The sequence below is a fragment of the Aulonocara sp. 'chitande type north' Nkhata Bay genome, linkage group LG13 (genome assembly GCF_057382095.1).
Source record: "Aulonocara sp. 'chitande type north' Nkhata Bay isolate Kocher_YH1m ecotype deep benthic linkage group LG13, A_spYH_male_GT1.1, whole genome shotgun sequence".
Classification (NCBI taxonomy): Eukaryota; Metazoa; Chordata; class Actinopteri; order Cichliformes; family Cichlidae; genus Aulonocara; species Aulonocara sp. 'chitande type north' Nkhata Bay.
Window position 1 is genome coordinate 16,974,854 of NC_141356.1, and position 13,145 is coordinate 16,987,998.

The following is a 13,145-nucleotide window of genomic DNA, read 5'->3' on the forward strand; positions in this document are numbered from 1 at the left end:
TCTGGCTACATGTAGAAATTCTGTCCATTAAACACTATAAACAGAATCAGGGGCGAAGGGCATTCAACCTCTTGATTTGATTGGCCAGTTACGCTTTAGATGGACTTATCTTTTCTGCACATTAAGGTGGGGTTTTTAACTGGCTACAAAAGAGGTAAGAACTGAAATAATATATTCAGCCTTTTTTTTTTTTTTTTTTTTTTTTAAGTGGGTTAAAGTTTTTGAGCCAGGAAAAACCTTACAGGAATTTATGTTTCTATGTTGCGTAATCAGACATAATTTTATCACACACAAAAATAAACAATGAATAAAATCAGCAAAAAATCGAGAAATGTTTCACTCTGAGGATTGAGCATATGATACGAATCAAACACGTTAAAACTGTCTCCCGTCTCACTCCGTATCTCACCGTCTTTCGTGTTTAGGTCTGAGTAAAGGTGTGGCTAACGGAGGGATGGCTCAGTTCCAGGAAACGATGCGGCAGCAACTGGAGAGCTCCATGCACGATGAGCTGGAGAAGCTGCTGGACACCACCACAGGGGCTGAGCGAGAGGTACACAAACTGTCTGCTTTGCTGTCTTTCTCCCTTCCTCTCTGACCATCTGGTTGTGATTCAGAGGGTGGTGGGGTCACAATGCTGGGAAAACACAAAAAGTGACACATACTGGAGCACACTGCCAAAAAGGGTTCCACCTACATATCTCATAACATTTTAGCAGCCAAACTTCTTAAGCAACATTCGCCCATTTTTGTCTGGTTTTATTCAGACATGATACGTCAGCAGAGGGGTGCAGGCCCTAAGAGACTAGGCAGATTTTCTCATTAGCCCTAAATGAACCTGAGTGAGCTCTTTTCAGCCCACAGCACCAACGTAAGACTAAAATCCAAATTAAAATGGCAACATTAACACTCTACAGACTCGTCTTTCCTCTGTGAGATTTCTTTGGCTTTAAACTAGCATAAAGCTTGGGACAAAACTGGAAATAAATAGTGCAGTGTTTAGCAGTAAACTCTTTCAGGCATTAACCAAACCTTGTTTAACTGCAAGCAATCAGAGAATAAAACACTCAGAGTAAAGAGGTGAGAAGTCTGTCACATGCAGGTGTGAGCAGTAATTCCCACACACTTTCAAATATATTAACAGGAATCGCTTTTGTACTTGCTGTAACTTATACGTGTAAAACGCCATGTGCACGCATACACACAATGGGTTACTCATTGAACTTTGAAGGTCTCCAGTGTAATTGGATACCAGTGTGAAAGTCGAGACAGTTTTATTATTATTAACCTTTATTTAACCAGGAAAAGTCCCATTGAGATTAAAAACCTCTTTTGCAAGGGAGTCCTGGCCAAGAGGCGACAACACGTTGAAATTACAAAGTTACGGCCAGTGACGGCCACCTAAACTGTTATTTGCTCCACATTGGGTGTTTGACTTTTTTTCATCACCCATAAATGGGACTTTTCCTTTTCTTTTTCTTTTTTTTTTTTTAAATTAAAAGATGAAAAAGCACAAAGCTACATGGCATGTGACAAAGTCTGGACTGTACAAATCCAAATATTTTGTGTAAAAGCAAACGAAAATTTCAATTTAATTTCAATAAATCCAACCAGCTATGTGTGGCTGACATGAAGTAATTATACTGTAGATTTCACTTTTTAAAATAAGATATACTTTATTATTATTCCCACTGGCTGGTGAAGTTTAGAATGTATGAATACATCATTCTTGTATTTGATGTCCAGATGCTGTTTCATCTGTTTGTGTGCACATCTGTTAAAGTCGTGTATAAAATGGTTTCTGAAGAGAAGTTCAAAACAAATTTCATATAGTCACAGTGGACCAGACAAATTGTATCAAACCTTCAAGTAAAACAATTAATGTGTATTCGGGACAAAAAAGGGTGTTTAAATATTTTTCGGGACCTTGGCTATTTTGTTTGTCTGTGTTAAAAATATAATAACTATATGTTTAAAACAAATACAGATTAAGGCTTCAAATGTGGAAATATAAAAAGGTCCTTTGCTGCAGTTTTGCACTATACTGTTGAACTTAAAGAATATGCTAAATCACCCACAGGAAAGAAATAAACAGTTTTTAAATGAAGTTCACACCCATAAATTTGCATAGAACAATAATGATCCTTTTTATATGAGAGGTATGGGGCCTTTGAAGCACACTGCTCAATGTGTGTAACAATCCATGAAACTGAGACTGAAATTGCAATACAGATGTCTACAATATTGTATCACGAATCCTCAAACTCATCTTTTAAATTTAAAGCTTTCCAGTATGAATTTGATGAATGGAAGTTTTTAAATTCAAGACACCAGCCCCACTTAAATAAACCGTAAAATGCCTGTAAAATTAAGTATAGTGGTTTTAGTCAAACCATTTTTCCAAGGCGTGCAGCTTCTCTTCTGCCCTCAAGGCGATAATACTCTGAAATAACTGAGGCCATTTCAGAAGTGATTTTCAACATTTTCATGTCTTTCTAGAGACCACTTCATATTGACTTTGCAAACCTCAGCCTTAGTTTAAGATAACATCTTTGTTTTTCAGGTATCCAAGAAAGACTTTGAGGGCTTCAAGAATCTCTTCCATAGATTTCTGCAGGTGAAGGGACCATCAGTGGAGTGGATCAAGATACAGCGACCTCCAGAAGACTCTGTAAGCCTTCTTTTTTTGTTTTTAGCGGTTAATTGTATGTTTGTCTGTGTTGACTCTGGATTTGTCTTTGTTTAAAATATTAAAGCATCTATTTTCCTTGCAGAAGGGGGCATTCGACCCCATAGCAATGGTAGATATGTCATATATTAAAAAAGTAGCTGATATTGAATACAGAATAAAATAACTTCTAATCGGTGGGTTGTCGGATTCGATTTGATTTTACCCTTACCACTGAAAGTACAAGTGAAATGATGAAATATGATTTTGGTGATGCATTCACCAGTTGTGAGATTAAGTGATACCAAAAGATTGCAGTGATAAGTTCTTCTTTTCAACTTGTGAAAGCATCACTCATTTCAATCCCAGATATTCGTCATTCACTGTGATTGTGGGAAAAAAACCAGTTAGACAGTTGGTGTTTTGCAAGTTTTAATACCAGCGCGTTGGTGTCGTTAAACCTAGCGAGGAACCTGCATTTATATTTCTGCACAGCGGCGTTTTCCTAACAACGCCTAACGCAGTCGGTAATAAAGTTAGTTTTAGTGCTTCAAGAATCTGTCTGCACTGTGCAAGTCTGATGTGTGACTAACATTACTCAGCAGCTTCAGAGCTGTTGGATGAGCTTGCTTTGGAGCTCTTTATAACAATGGCAAGAATAGACGATTGTATTAGTTTGTTTGCCTAAAAATGCTCCGCTTAGAAAATTACTTTTACACTCTGGACAAACTATAAATTCAGCTTGCCTCAGGATTTACAATGACCTAAGGAGTTCCTGCACCAATGAAAACCTTTGTTAGAGTCAACAAAGAGAGAGAAAAAAGATGTGTGGTTGTCATCAGCTATTATTTTCACCTCCACCAAGGAGGTCATGTTTTTGGTAACTTTTGCATGTGTGTCACTCTGTCTTTAAACAGGATGGCTCGAAAGGTTTTGAGTGAATTTCGATAGAACCTTGTAGGGGCGTAGAGTGGAAGCATCTTAACAATCCATTCAAATTTGACTTGCATCCACTAATGTGTTCAAGGTCCACATAATGATTAATTTGCATAAAGTTGACAGTAAACCTTGTGACTTAAAACCTGTGATCCTTACAGATGCGGCGTGTATCGTCAACATATAGAAAGTTCTATATAAGGATTGGAAATGTCATGTCACATTTGACCACACGCACACATTCAAGGTCAGATAGATTGGACTCAAGGTCAAAATGATAATAATGTTATTCAGAGCTATTTAAAACTGTTTCTTACTGCCATTGTTTAAACTGACAACATATAGAAGTATAAGGAATGATTTATGGAATATCACATCATTTTACAAACATATTTACTCAACAATGAAATGAACACCACAAACAAAACACAAAATTAATGTATAGAATAATCCAAGTCTGTAAACAGAGTGCATTTTTTTTTGGATGATTGAGTGACCAAAATTCAAAGTGGGTGGTTTCAGATTACACGATTACACAGAATAGGTTTCCTTTTCTTGCTAAACTCTGTACGCTTGCAGGCTGCTGCATAGAAAGTGCTTAGGTGTTGTCAGCTAGCACCGGGGAACACTGTGTTTTTTTTTGTTTTTGTGTGTGTGTGTGTGTGTGTGTGTGGTTGGTTGGTTTGTTGTTCCAGATTTGTTGTTCCCCCTCTTGTCTTAAGAAGCGTAGTGACTTTGTGTTCAAAAAACTAACATGGTGGAAACCTGAATCATTTTTCCTTTCACTAACCCTTAATGGGCCTTTATCTCTAGCTAGCTCCAAGTACCACACATTTTCTTAGTGGGGTCTCGTCTTTCTACACTTTAAGGACAGTCTTTGTTCTCTTCTATGTGTCATCCGCAAATGAAGGCAAAGCCTTACTGTTGAAACTGAAAAGTCAGATTTTTCTTCTTTGTAACGGCACTCGGGACCTCCAGCAGTTCATGAGCTGTAGAAAGACTGTTCTTCTCTTGATTCCATGCTTTGACATCTAAATCTGGACCACTGTGCTTGGTAATGATACTTCCAAGATGACTTCACTATTCCAGGTCCAAATATGACTGACTCGGCACTGGTTACATTGATTCTTGTGATTTTCTTATTGTCCATCATATAGGATGTTGGGGCCTACTTGTGATCGGGTGTTTTTTAGCATCATGATCTAATCCTGCATCTGCTTGATTGTAGTGGTTGTGAGAAAGCAGAGCTATAGCATCCCAGTGTGTGCCAGTGTGGTGTCTACGTCCATGTTTTATACAATCTATAAGTGCACCTCCATAGTTTGCTTGTCTGTTTGTAATCCTTCTTTCTGCAAACGAACACCAGTGCAGTACTCCTGGCTTTACTTTATTCCATTACAGTAAAGCCATTACAGTAAGATCCATTATAATGTAATCTTGGTGACTGTTAACATTTTTAGACACAGGGTTATCTTATTAGAATGATTCTAAAGAAATGGTAATGGACCATTGTAGACTTTACAGGGATAACACTAGAGCTGGGCGATATATCGAGTTTTTAAAAAATATCGATATATTTTTATACGAGATATAAGATGTGACAATATCCTTTATATCGATATAGTCTATGTTACGTTATAATTATACTTGTGGAGCCGCAGGTTTGCCTCTCTTTCGTCCACTTTCGTCTTTACGCAATGTTACTCGGCCTCGCCTCTCCTTCACTGAACACAACTCCTCGTCCCCCATCGCTTCACCTGCAGGAAGCGACAAGATGGACACGGCAAATCTCCGTTAACGAGTTACTGCGCATCGCCCCGTGCGTGGGGCTGGACGGCGTCAACGTGTTAGCTAGCTAACCACGCTAACGAGCTAACCACGCTAACGCCATGCAGCCCAGAGGGGCTGCACGGACTAAAATCCTTTCATTTTCTCAAAAGTTGACAGCGCGCCTTATGTATGAATTCTGGTTGTGCTTGATGGCCGCGAACCGATTTTATGTGGAACACGGCGCTCAGCAATCTGTCAAAAAATGTTTTAGTACGACTTTAGTAAGCTACGGAGCTGCACCGCTTGATGGATTGTCGGAGCATTACGGCTGAGCCTCGCGGAGTGATACGTACTGTGCTTCAACGTAATATTACCCTACTGTGTATAAGGACTATAAATGGCACCTGTTAAGAGACGCGGTTGCGAAGCGGATTTCAAACTCCAGGCTGTCAGTCACGCAGTACAAGTTGGGAACAGAGCAGCTGTGAAATCTGTCTTTGTTATTACGCTCAGCGTCTTTTAGTTTACATTTTGATTGCACAATTGTGAGCTTTTTGTTATGCACAAAAACAACATTGTTTTCTTTTATTTATGGAGCATTATTATTTAATAAATGCTCATAATTTATTTTTGAGTAAATTTTATGTACATCTGCTCTATGTTAATAAAAGTGCCTGTGTGACATCTGGGACACAGCTTTGACTAAGAACTCTCTTTTTGTTCTTACTTTATGGCTTTAAAAAAATACATCGAGATATATATCTTATATCGCCATCCAGCTAAAAAATATCGAGATATGAATTTTGGGTCATATCGCCCAGCCCTAGATAACACCCACATTTCTGAGCTGTTTGTTTGTATCCTGAAGGCCCCCTCGTGGATTGCAGTAGTCAGCCTCTTTGTACTGTCTTCTTAAGCAACTGTGGATAAAACTACAAATTAATAGTGGCCTGCTTGTCTGTGATATAACTGACCACTTACCAGTTTTTACTTTGTGTGACTGTGATTTAAAAAAAATAGATACCAAGATCATGATAGCAAAGCGAACAATAAATGAAGAAGCAATTCATGCCTTCAATTTCGATTTAGCACAACAAGATTGGAGTTCGGTGTATGAAGAGTCAGATGTGGACAAGGCTTATGATAATTTCCTAGATATTTTTACTATGTGGTACAATAAACATTGTCCTGTAAACGAACATATGACAAAGAAAAAAAAGATAAAAAGTCCTTGGCTCACAAAAGGAATTCTTAATGCTTGCAAAAAGAAAAACAATCTGTATAAACAGTTCATCAAAGTAAAAACAAAAGAGGTGGAACAAAGATATAAAGCATATAGAAATAAATTGACTGATATTATAAGAACGAGCAAACAACTTTATTATAGAAGAAGATTATATGAAAATAAAAACAATATAAAAGGAACTTGAGATGTGTTAAACAACTTAATTAAACAAGGATCTTCTGGAACATCATATCCTGAATATTTTACTGATGCAAATGGTGAAAATCACAACATGAGTAATATTGTCAATGGGTTCAATAAATTCTTCATAAATGTTGGCCCTGAACTAGCAGCAGACATCCCGTGTCATAAAAATGAAAATATCAGTAATATAAAATCAAATCCCTTTTCACTGTTCCTCTCAGCTACAAATGAGCAAGAAGTAATAAATATCACATTAAAATGTAAAAGTAAGTCTTCAATGGATTATCATGACATAAATATGTCTGTAGTTAAACAGGTTATTCTGAATATTGCTAGTCCCTTAACATATATCTGTAATTTATCATTTCAGTCCGGTTGTTTTCCAAAAAAAAATGAAAATTGCGAAAGTAATACCACTATATAAAAGTAATGACAAACACAGTTTTACCAATTATAGGCCTATTTCTCTACTGCCTCAATTCTCAAAAATTCTAGAAAAACTTTTTAATTCAAGATTAGAAAAATTCCTTGAAAAACATCAAATAATAAATGTTGGTCAGTATGGTTTCAGAACGCAAAGAACCACTTCAATGGCGATAATTGAGGCAGTAGAAGAAATTACTGATACACTGGATAAAAATAAATATGCAGTTGGTATTTTTGTTGATCTCAAAAAGGCCTTTGACACAATCAATCACTCAATATTATTGGATAAATTGGAAAGATATGGTATTCGAGGGAAAGCTGGTAACTGGTTAAAAAGTTACCTAACGGGTCGGGAACAATATGTTAGCATAGGGCATTACCATTCAGAGAAACTTGGTATTACATGTGGTGTTCCCCAAGGGTCAGTGTTGGGACCAAAACTTTTCAATGTATACATAAATGATATTTTTGATGTTTCTCAAGTACTTAAACTCATACTGTTCGCAGATGACACCAACATATTTTTCAGTAGCGATGATTATACTGATCTTGTAATGACCGTAAACAGGGAGCTAAAATTAATAAAAAAATGGATGGACATAAATAAATTATCATTAAATATAAATAAAACTAAAGCAATGTTTTTTGGTAATTTAAAATATAATATAGAATTACCAATTATCATTGAAGGTGTACCAATTGATAATGTGAGTGAAAACAAATTTTTGGGAGTCGTAATTGATAATAAAATTTCATGGAAACCCCACGTCAGACACATAAAAACCAAAATTTCCAGAAGCCTCGCAGTTTTGAACAAAGTGAAACCATACCTTGATAAAGATGCACTTCGTACTCTGTACTGTACCCTGGTTCTTCCATATCTTACATATTGTGTGGAAGTGTGGGGAAACACATATAAAAATACAACTAATCCATTAGTCACAGTACAGAAACGAGCACTGCGTATTATTCACAAGGCTGGTTATCTAGATCATACTCACAAATTCTTTCTTCAGGCAAAGTTACTTAAATTCCAGGATCTGGTTAATTACAATACATCCATAATTTTGTATAAAGCTTTTACTAAACTTTTACCGGCAAATTTACAAACTAGATTTGAAATTCGAGAAAAGGTTTATAATGTGAGAGGCTTTGGAGAATTCAAATTACCCAGAACTCGAACAACCCGTAAAGGTTTTTGTGTGTCTGTATGTGGTGTGAAAATCTGGAACAGTCTGAGTTTACAATTGAAACAATGCAAAAATATTCATAGATTTAAATTTCTCTACAAACAGTTGGTCTGGTCACAGTATACTCAATGATGGTTTTTAGTGTGCTCTGTAATGTCTGTTCTCTTACCATTGCTGGTATGGATTCCAAAAAAAAAAAAAGTGTGCGTATGTATGTACATATATGTACATGTGTGTGTAGATATATATGTATGTATATGTATGTGTGTTTGTTACTTGTAGTTATTACTGCCTGTTACCTGTGGTAATGCAATTTATAATTTATATATTCTGTATTCAGTTATGAAGGCTCTAATTGTTGTTTGCGAGCTGCCGCTTAGATGCTTGTATGTGCCCGGGGCTGTTGATGGGTCTGTATGCAATGATGGGCGTAGCTGCGGGAAGTTTGTTTTTTTTGTTGATGAGTGAGTATAGGGGTGGGATTTAATAAGTTTTCTTCGTCCCACTCCTTTTTCAGGCAATTTTTGTTTTTTGTTTTGTGCATTTTATGTTCAATATAGGTATTTGTTGTGCCTGAAAATGAACAAATAAATGAATGAATGAATGAAGTTGGCCAGCTTCTCTTTTCTACCACTCTGTGATCAATGACATGGGTAATTTCTATCTAACTATACCTAGTGCCCTTTATTGAGCACATACGGTTTTAACAGGGGACTTTAAAATACCTGTTCATTTTTGTTAACATTTACACCTCTAACTCTACACTGTCGTCTTAGCAGGAAACCAAACAAACCAACCAACCACACCAGCCAGAGGACGTCATCATGGCGCTAGTGTGCATCAGTCACTTTACATAGTCAAAGTGTGAAACTGTCAGGGTGTCTAGAGTTTGTTTCTCTTTCGCCGAAAAAAAAGCCCACTTTGTAGACCTTCAATGGATGCCTTCAGTGCTCCCCTCCAGTTTCCCCAGTGCTGCATGTTTTTGCGTTAACTTAATAGTGCAAGATTGAAGTTCAGTTTAATCTCAAAAGGGGGATCTTTGAAATTTAAACACTCCATTTTCGTTGAGCTGTTGTTGAGCAGTTAGGAGCAGCACCTGAGTGCAGCCAGTGAGCAAATGGATCTGCAGAATCAGATGAGTCTGAGAGTTGGCTTTCAGTCTGCGTTCTCTTTGAAACTCTGTGGAAGTTAATCTCTCTCTCTCTCTCTTGATGGAGTGGAAAGTCTGACTAATAACAGAAATGAAAACACTGCAGTAATGAATTGTTGAGCTGTAAGATGAGATTGCACAAACATGTTAAGGCAACACAGCAGACCTTGTGAAACACACGGGAAGAAAAAAGAAAATTTAAATGATTGATTAATTGGATTAGATGCACATTTACAAAAGCATCAATGTCAGCAGCAACGTGTTCACCTCAATTCGACACATTTGGCCTAGCAGGGTGTTGTGCCAAAAAAGGATTACTGGTATTTGAACTTTGGTAAATGACTTGTTGACCTATAATCTGTCAGAAAAGATTATAGGTCATTTCCAGGTTCTGGCCAAGAGGGCAGGAAAAATTGCAAAACATAGCATAGCAGCTCTATAAATGTGTTTAGGCAAAAAAAGTTCGATTGCTTTATAATTTAGCCATAAGCGTATTTGCACAACTGCTCGTTTCTTTATTCTATAACCTTTTTGTAAGTCCTGTCGTCTACTGTGTATTTACCAAATTAAACAAGGATACTGGAAGTTAACAGTAAATGCAAACATTGGGCATCACTTTTTGGGATAACACTGTCACCAAGCCAGGATATATAGGCGGGAAGGGCATCCGGTATGAAATTTCCCAACTCAAATATGCAGATCCACTGTGACAATCCCTTGGGGAAATAAAGGGAACAGTGAAAAGTACCTTTAGCTGTTAAAATGTCACTAAGGCATAAAAACATAGTTGTGTGCAGGCAAGGGTGCAAAGAGCAATAAATATTCTCAGTAATAGTGGTTATGATGCAGCAATGAGCATCTGAAGAATTGCATGTAAGTATGTGCTTGTCCTATTATGTGTCTTGACTTGTTTTATTTCTTTTTTTACCTTAAGCCATTTACAAAACTAATAATAAACACTAGTTTGTATAGAAATTGAAGGTCTAGTTTAAACTGTAAAAATGGAGAGCCATATGTCTTGAACGTAACCATAGCTAATGATTACACCCTTTACCAGAAAACCACAACATCCGCACTCTGCGTCACACCCTGCTCTCCTACCACATCTTTGTACTCCTCGTACTCGCCAGATTTGGACAGCTAAAATATTTTGTGCAGATTGTTTTCATTTATACCACATCGACACCAGCTTGCTTAAATTAGCTGCCTCACAGCTTAAATACCTAAAGAGACTCATGAAGCGTACATGTGTGCATTCCTAACATTGCAGTCCGTCACAGCTATGAAAGCCATGTGTCAGTTTCTCATAGGGCTTTGTTTGTGAAGTTTGTGGTAAAGTTTGTCAATGTGTTGCTGTTCATTTCTACAGTTATTTCTCATTTCTTGTGTGTGACTGACACACATAATCGTGCAAAGTCACTTGTCCTGTTCCACCAAATTAGTTTGATGAATTTCAGAGCGAGTCACTCAGGTATAACAAAGGAATTAGTTACTGAAGCTTCCCAAGTGTTTCCTTTATAGACTTTCTTGTGCGTCATAGGTTCACACCTGTCACCTGCTTTCTCCTTGTAATTTCTTTGAAATCTGTACTTGTGGACACAAACTATGATCATTTTAAATAATGAGACATTTTCAGTGTGAATAAAACGAATTAGCGTTTGACAAAAAAACCCTGGAAAACTTAGTATTTATAGCTTCCTTCTACTTTCTGTACCACTCTTTTTGAGTGCGCTGTAAGTAGTAACTTGTGATTTTTTTTATTTTTTTTATTTTTATTAGTGTTTTGTGAATCATTAACTGCTGTTTTACAGATCAGTCATAAACTGTTATTAAACTAGGAAGGAAGGTTAGGAAATCTTCTCAAAAGTCAACCGTCCTATCATTCCTCTGTTAATTTGAGGGTGGGTTTTAGAGGATTAGTATTATTGGTTATTATTGGATTATTGGTACCGTAATTGTCGGGCTATAAGCCGCTACTTTTTGCACAAGCTTTGAACCCTGCGGCTTTTAGTCAGGTGCGGCTTTTCTATGGATTTTCCATGATTTTTGTGATATCGTAAGACGATTTGTTTTGTTTGTTCCGCTGTTGTACGGCACTACGTTGCCTGGCGGAAGGATCGGGGTTCAAGAGTGGTATGTTAGTCACATGTCCGTCCGCCAGGCAACGTAGTGCCGTACGAAGTAGCGTGAAAAACAAACTTCAAAGTAGCGCTACGCATTCAGCGGGAGGCGTGGATGACGAGCGGCGATAAACTTGCGAAAAGCAAGTTATGCCCAACTCCACCGGTGGATTCTGACAGCATGGAAAAGTGCGAAAACATCCACGATCACCAACGGATTTTGAAGGGCTGGACTGCTGCATGATGGAGAGGAGGACACCGCCACGGCCCTTCTGAGGGTGTTCGACTCTGACACTGACAACGAGGATTTCTTTGGTTTTGAAAGTGACAACGAAGGAGAGAAGCGGAGAGTGGATGACGAAGCCATCCTGAGCCTGTTCGTTTCCGACATTGGAGAAGAGGACTTTGGTGGTTTTAGAGCGCAGGAAGAAGAGAAAGATGGTGAATGACTGACTTTTCTTCTTGTTAAAGCCGTGTCACTGCACCTGAGCCTAAAAGGTAGTCCGAATCTATTTTTCTGGTGTGCTATAGGTTACTGTTATGTACTACATGTGCAAATATGTACCCATAACTTGTTTTTCAAAATATTAATAAAAGGGGTGTGTCTCCAAACAGCCATCTCTTTCCTGACAATTCCCTTTGTGCATATTCTCTTACATATGATAAGTCAATATTGAAACACCTGCGGCTTTTAGTCAGGTGCGGCTAATGTATGTACAAAACAGGATTTTCCCCTGATTTTAGCTTGTGCGGCTAATATTCAGGTGCGCTTTGTAGTCCGGGAAATACGGTATATTGTTTTTTGTCTTTATAGTTGGATTAACGACCCACAGTAATCTCTTCCTGTTGTTTCCTCTCATTTTGAGGTTACGGAGCACTGCACTCATTTTAAAGAGTGCATAGTTGTACACCCACACATATCTGTGCCATAAGTTATGAAATAATTTACCCAAACTGCATCTCAGAAGTTGCTCACTTCCTGTGTGAACAACTGTTGCACGCCAAAGTAAAAGTATAGTCAAACAGATTCAGTCACATTTGAATCTGATATTATTTTATTGTATTTTTAATGGGTGGGCAGCGTGGTGGTGCAGTGATTAGTGCCGTGTTGATGCTGATTTCTTGAGTATGAAACTATTTGTGGAGTTTGCACGTTCTCTCCAGCTTGCTTCTGCAGTCCAAAGACAAAGATGTCTGATGAATTGGCTGTAGATGTAAAGCTGTGCCTGAATGGCTGTCTGTCTCTTTGTGTTAGCCCAGCATCAGAGCAGCAGCTTGCCCTATGCTCCAGCCTCCAATATGTCCCTGAATTGGATAAGTAGGAGAAGATGTGTGGAGGCGTGGCATTTTTAATGCAAACTATTGCAGATCACTCTGATTATCACCACTTTTTGGTAGCCAAAAAAATTAAAAGTATCTTTGACTGGTTGGACAGTTGGAGCACTTATCTTGTGCA

At 37.8% G+C, this 13,145-nt stretch overlaps 2 protein-coding genes across 4 annotated transcripts in view; one reads left to right on the top strand and one right to left on the bottom strand.

The window, feature by feature from the left end:
* Window positions 1-13,145, bottom strand: part of abch1 (ATP-binding cassette, sub-family H, member 1) — a 193,021-nt gene that overhangs the window by 18,968 nt on the left and 160,908 nt on the right. The gene's annotated exons all lie outside the window — the stretch shown is intronic.
* ugp2b (UDP-glucose pyrophosphorylase 2b) overlaps window positions 1-13,145 on the top strand; it is a 38,570-nt gene that overhangs the window by 3,865 nt on the left and 21,560 nt on the right. For 2 of the 3 annotated variants that reach the window (XM_086258904.1, XM_086258903.1), the window contains exons 2-3: window positions 426-553; window positions 2,564-2,671. In XM_086258904.1, coding sequence (XP_086115030.1) covers window positions 455-553; window positions 2,564-2,671 — 207 coding nt within the window. In that variant the 5' untranslated portion in view covers window positions 426-454. Of the gene's footprint in view, window positions 1-425; window positions 554-2,563; window positions 2,672-11,823; window positions 12,131-13,145 lie in introns of those variants that run through there. The other variant, XM_086258905.1, reaches the window with a different exon arrangement.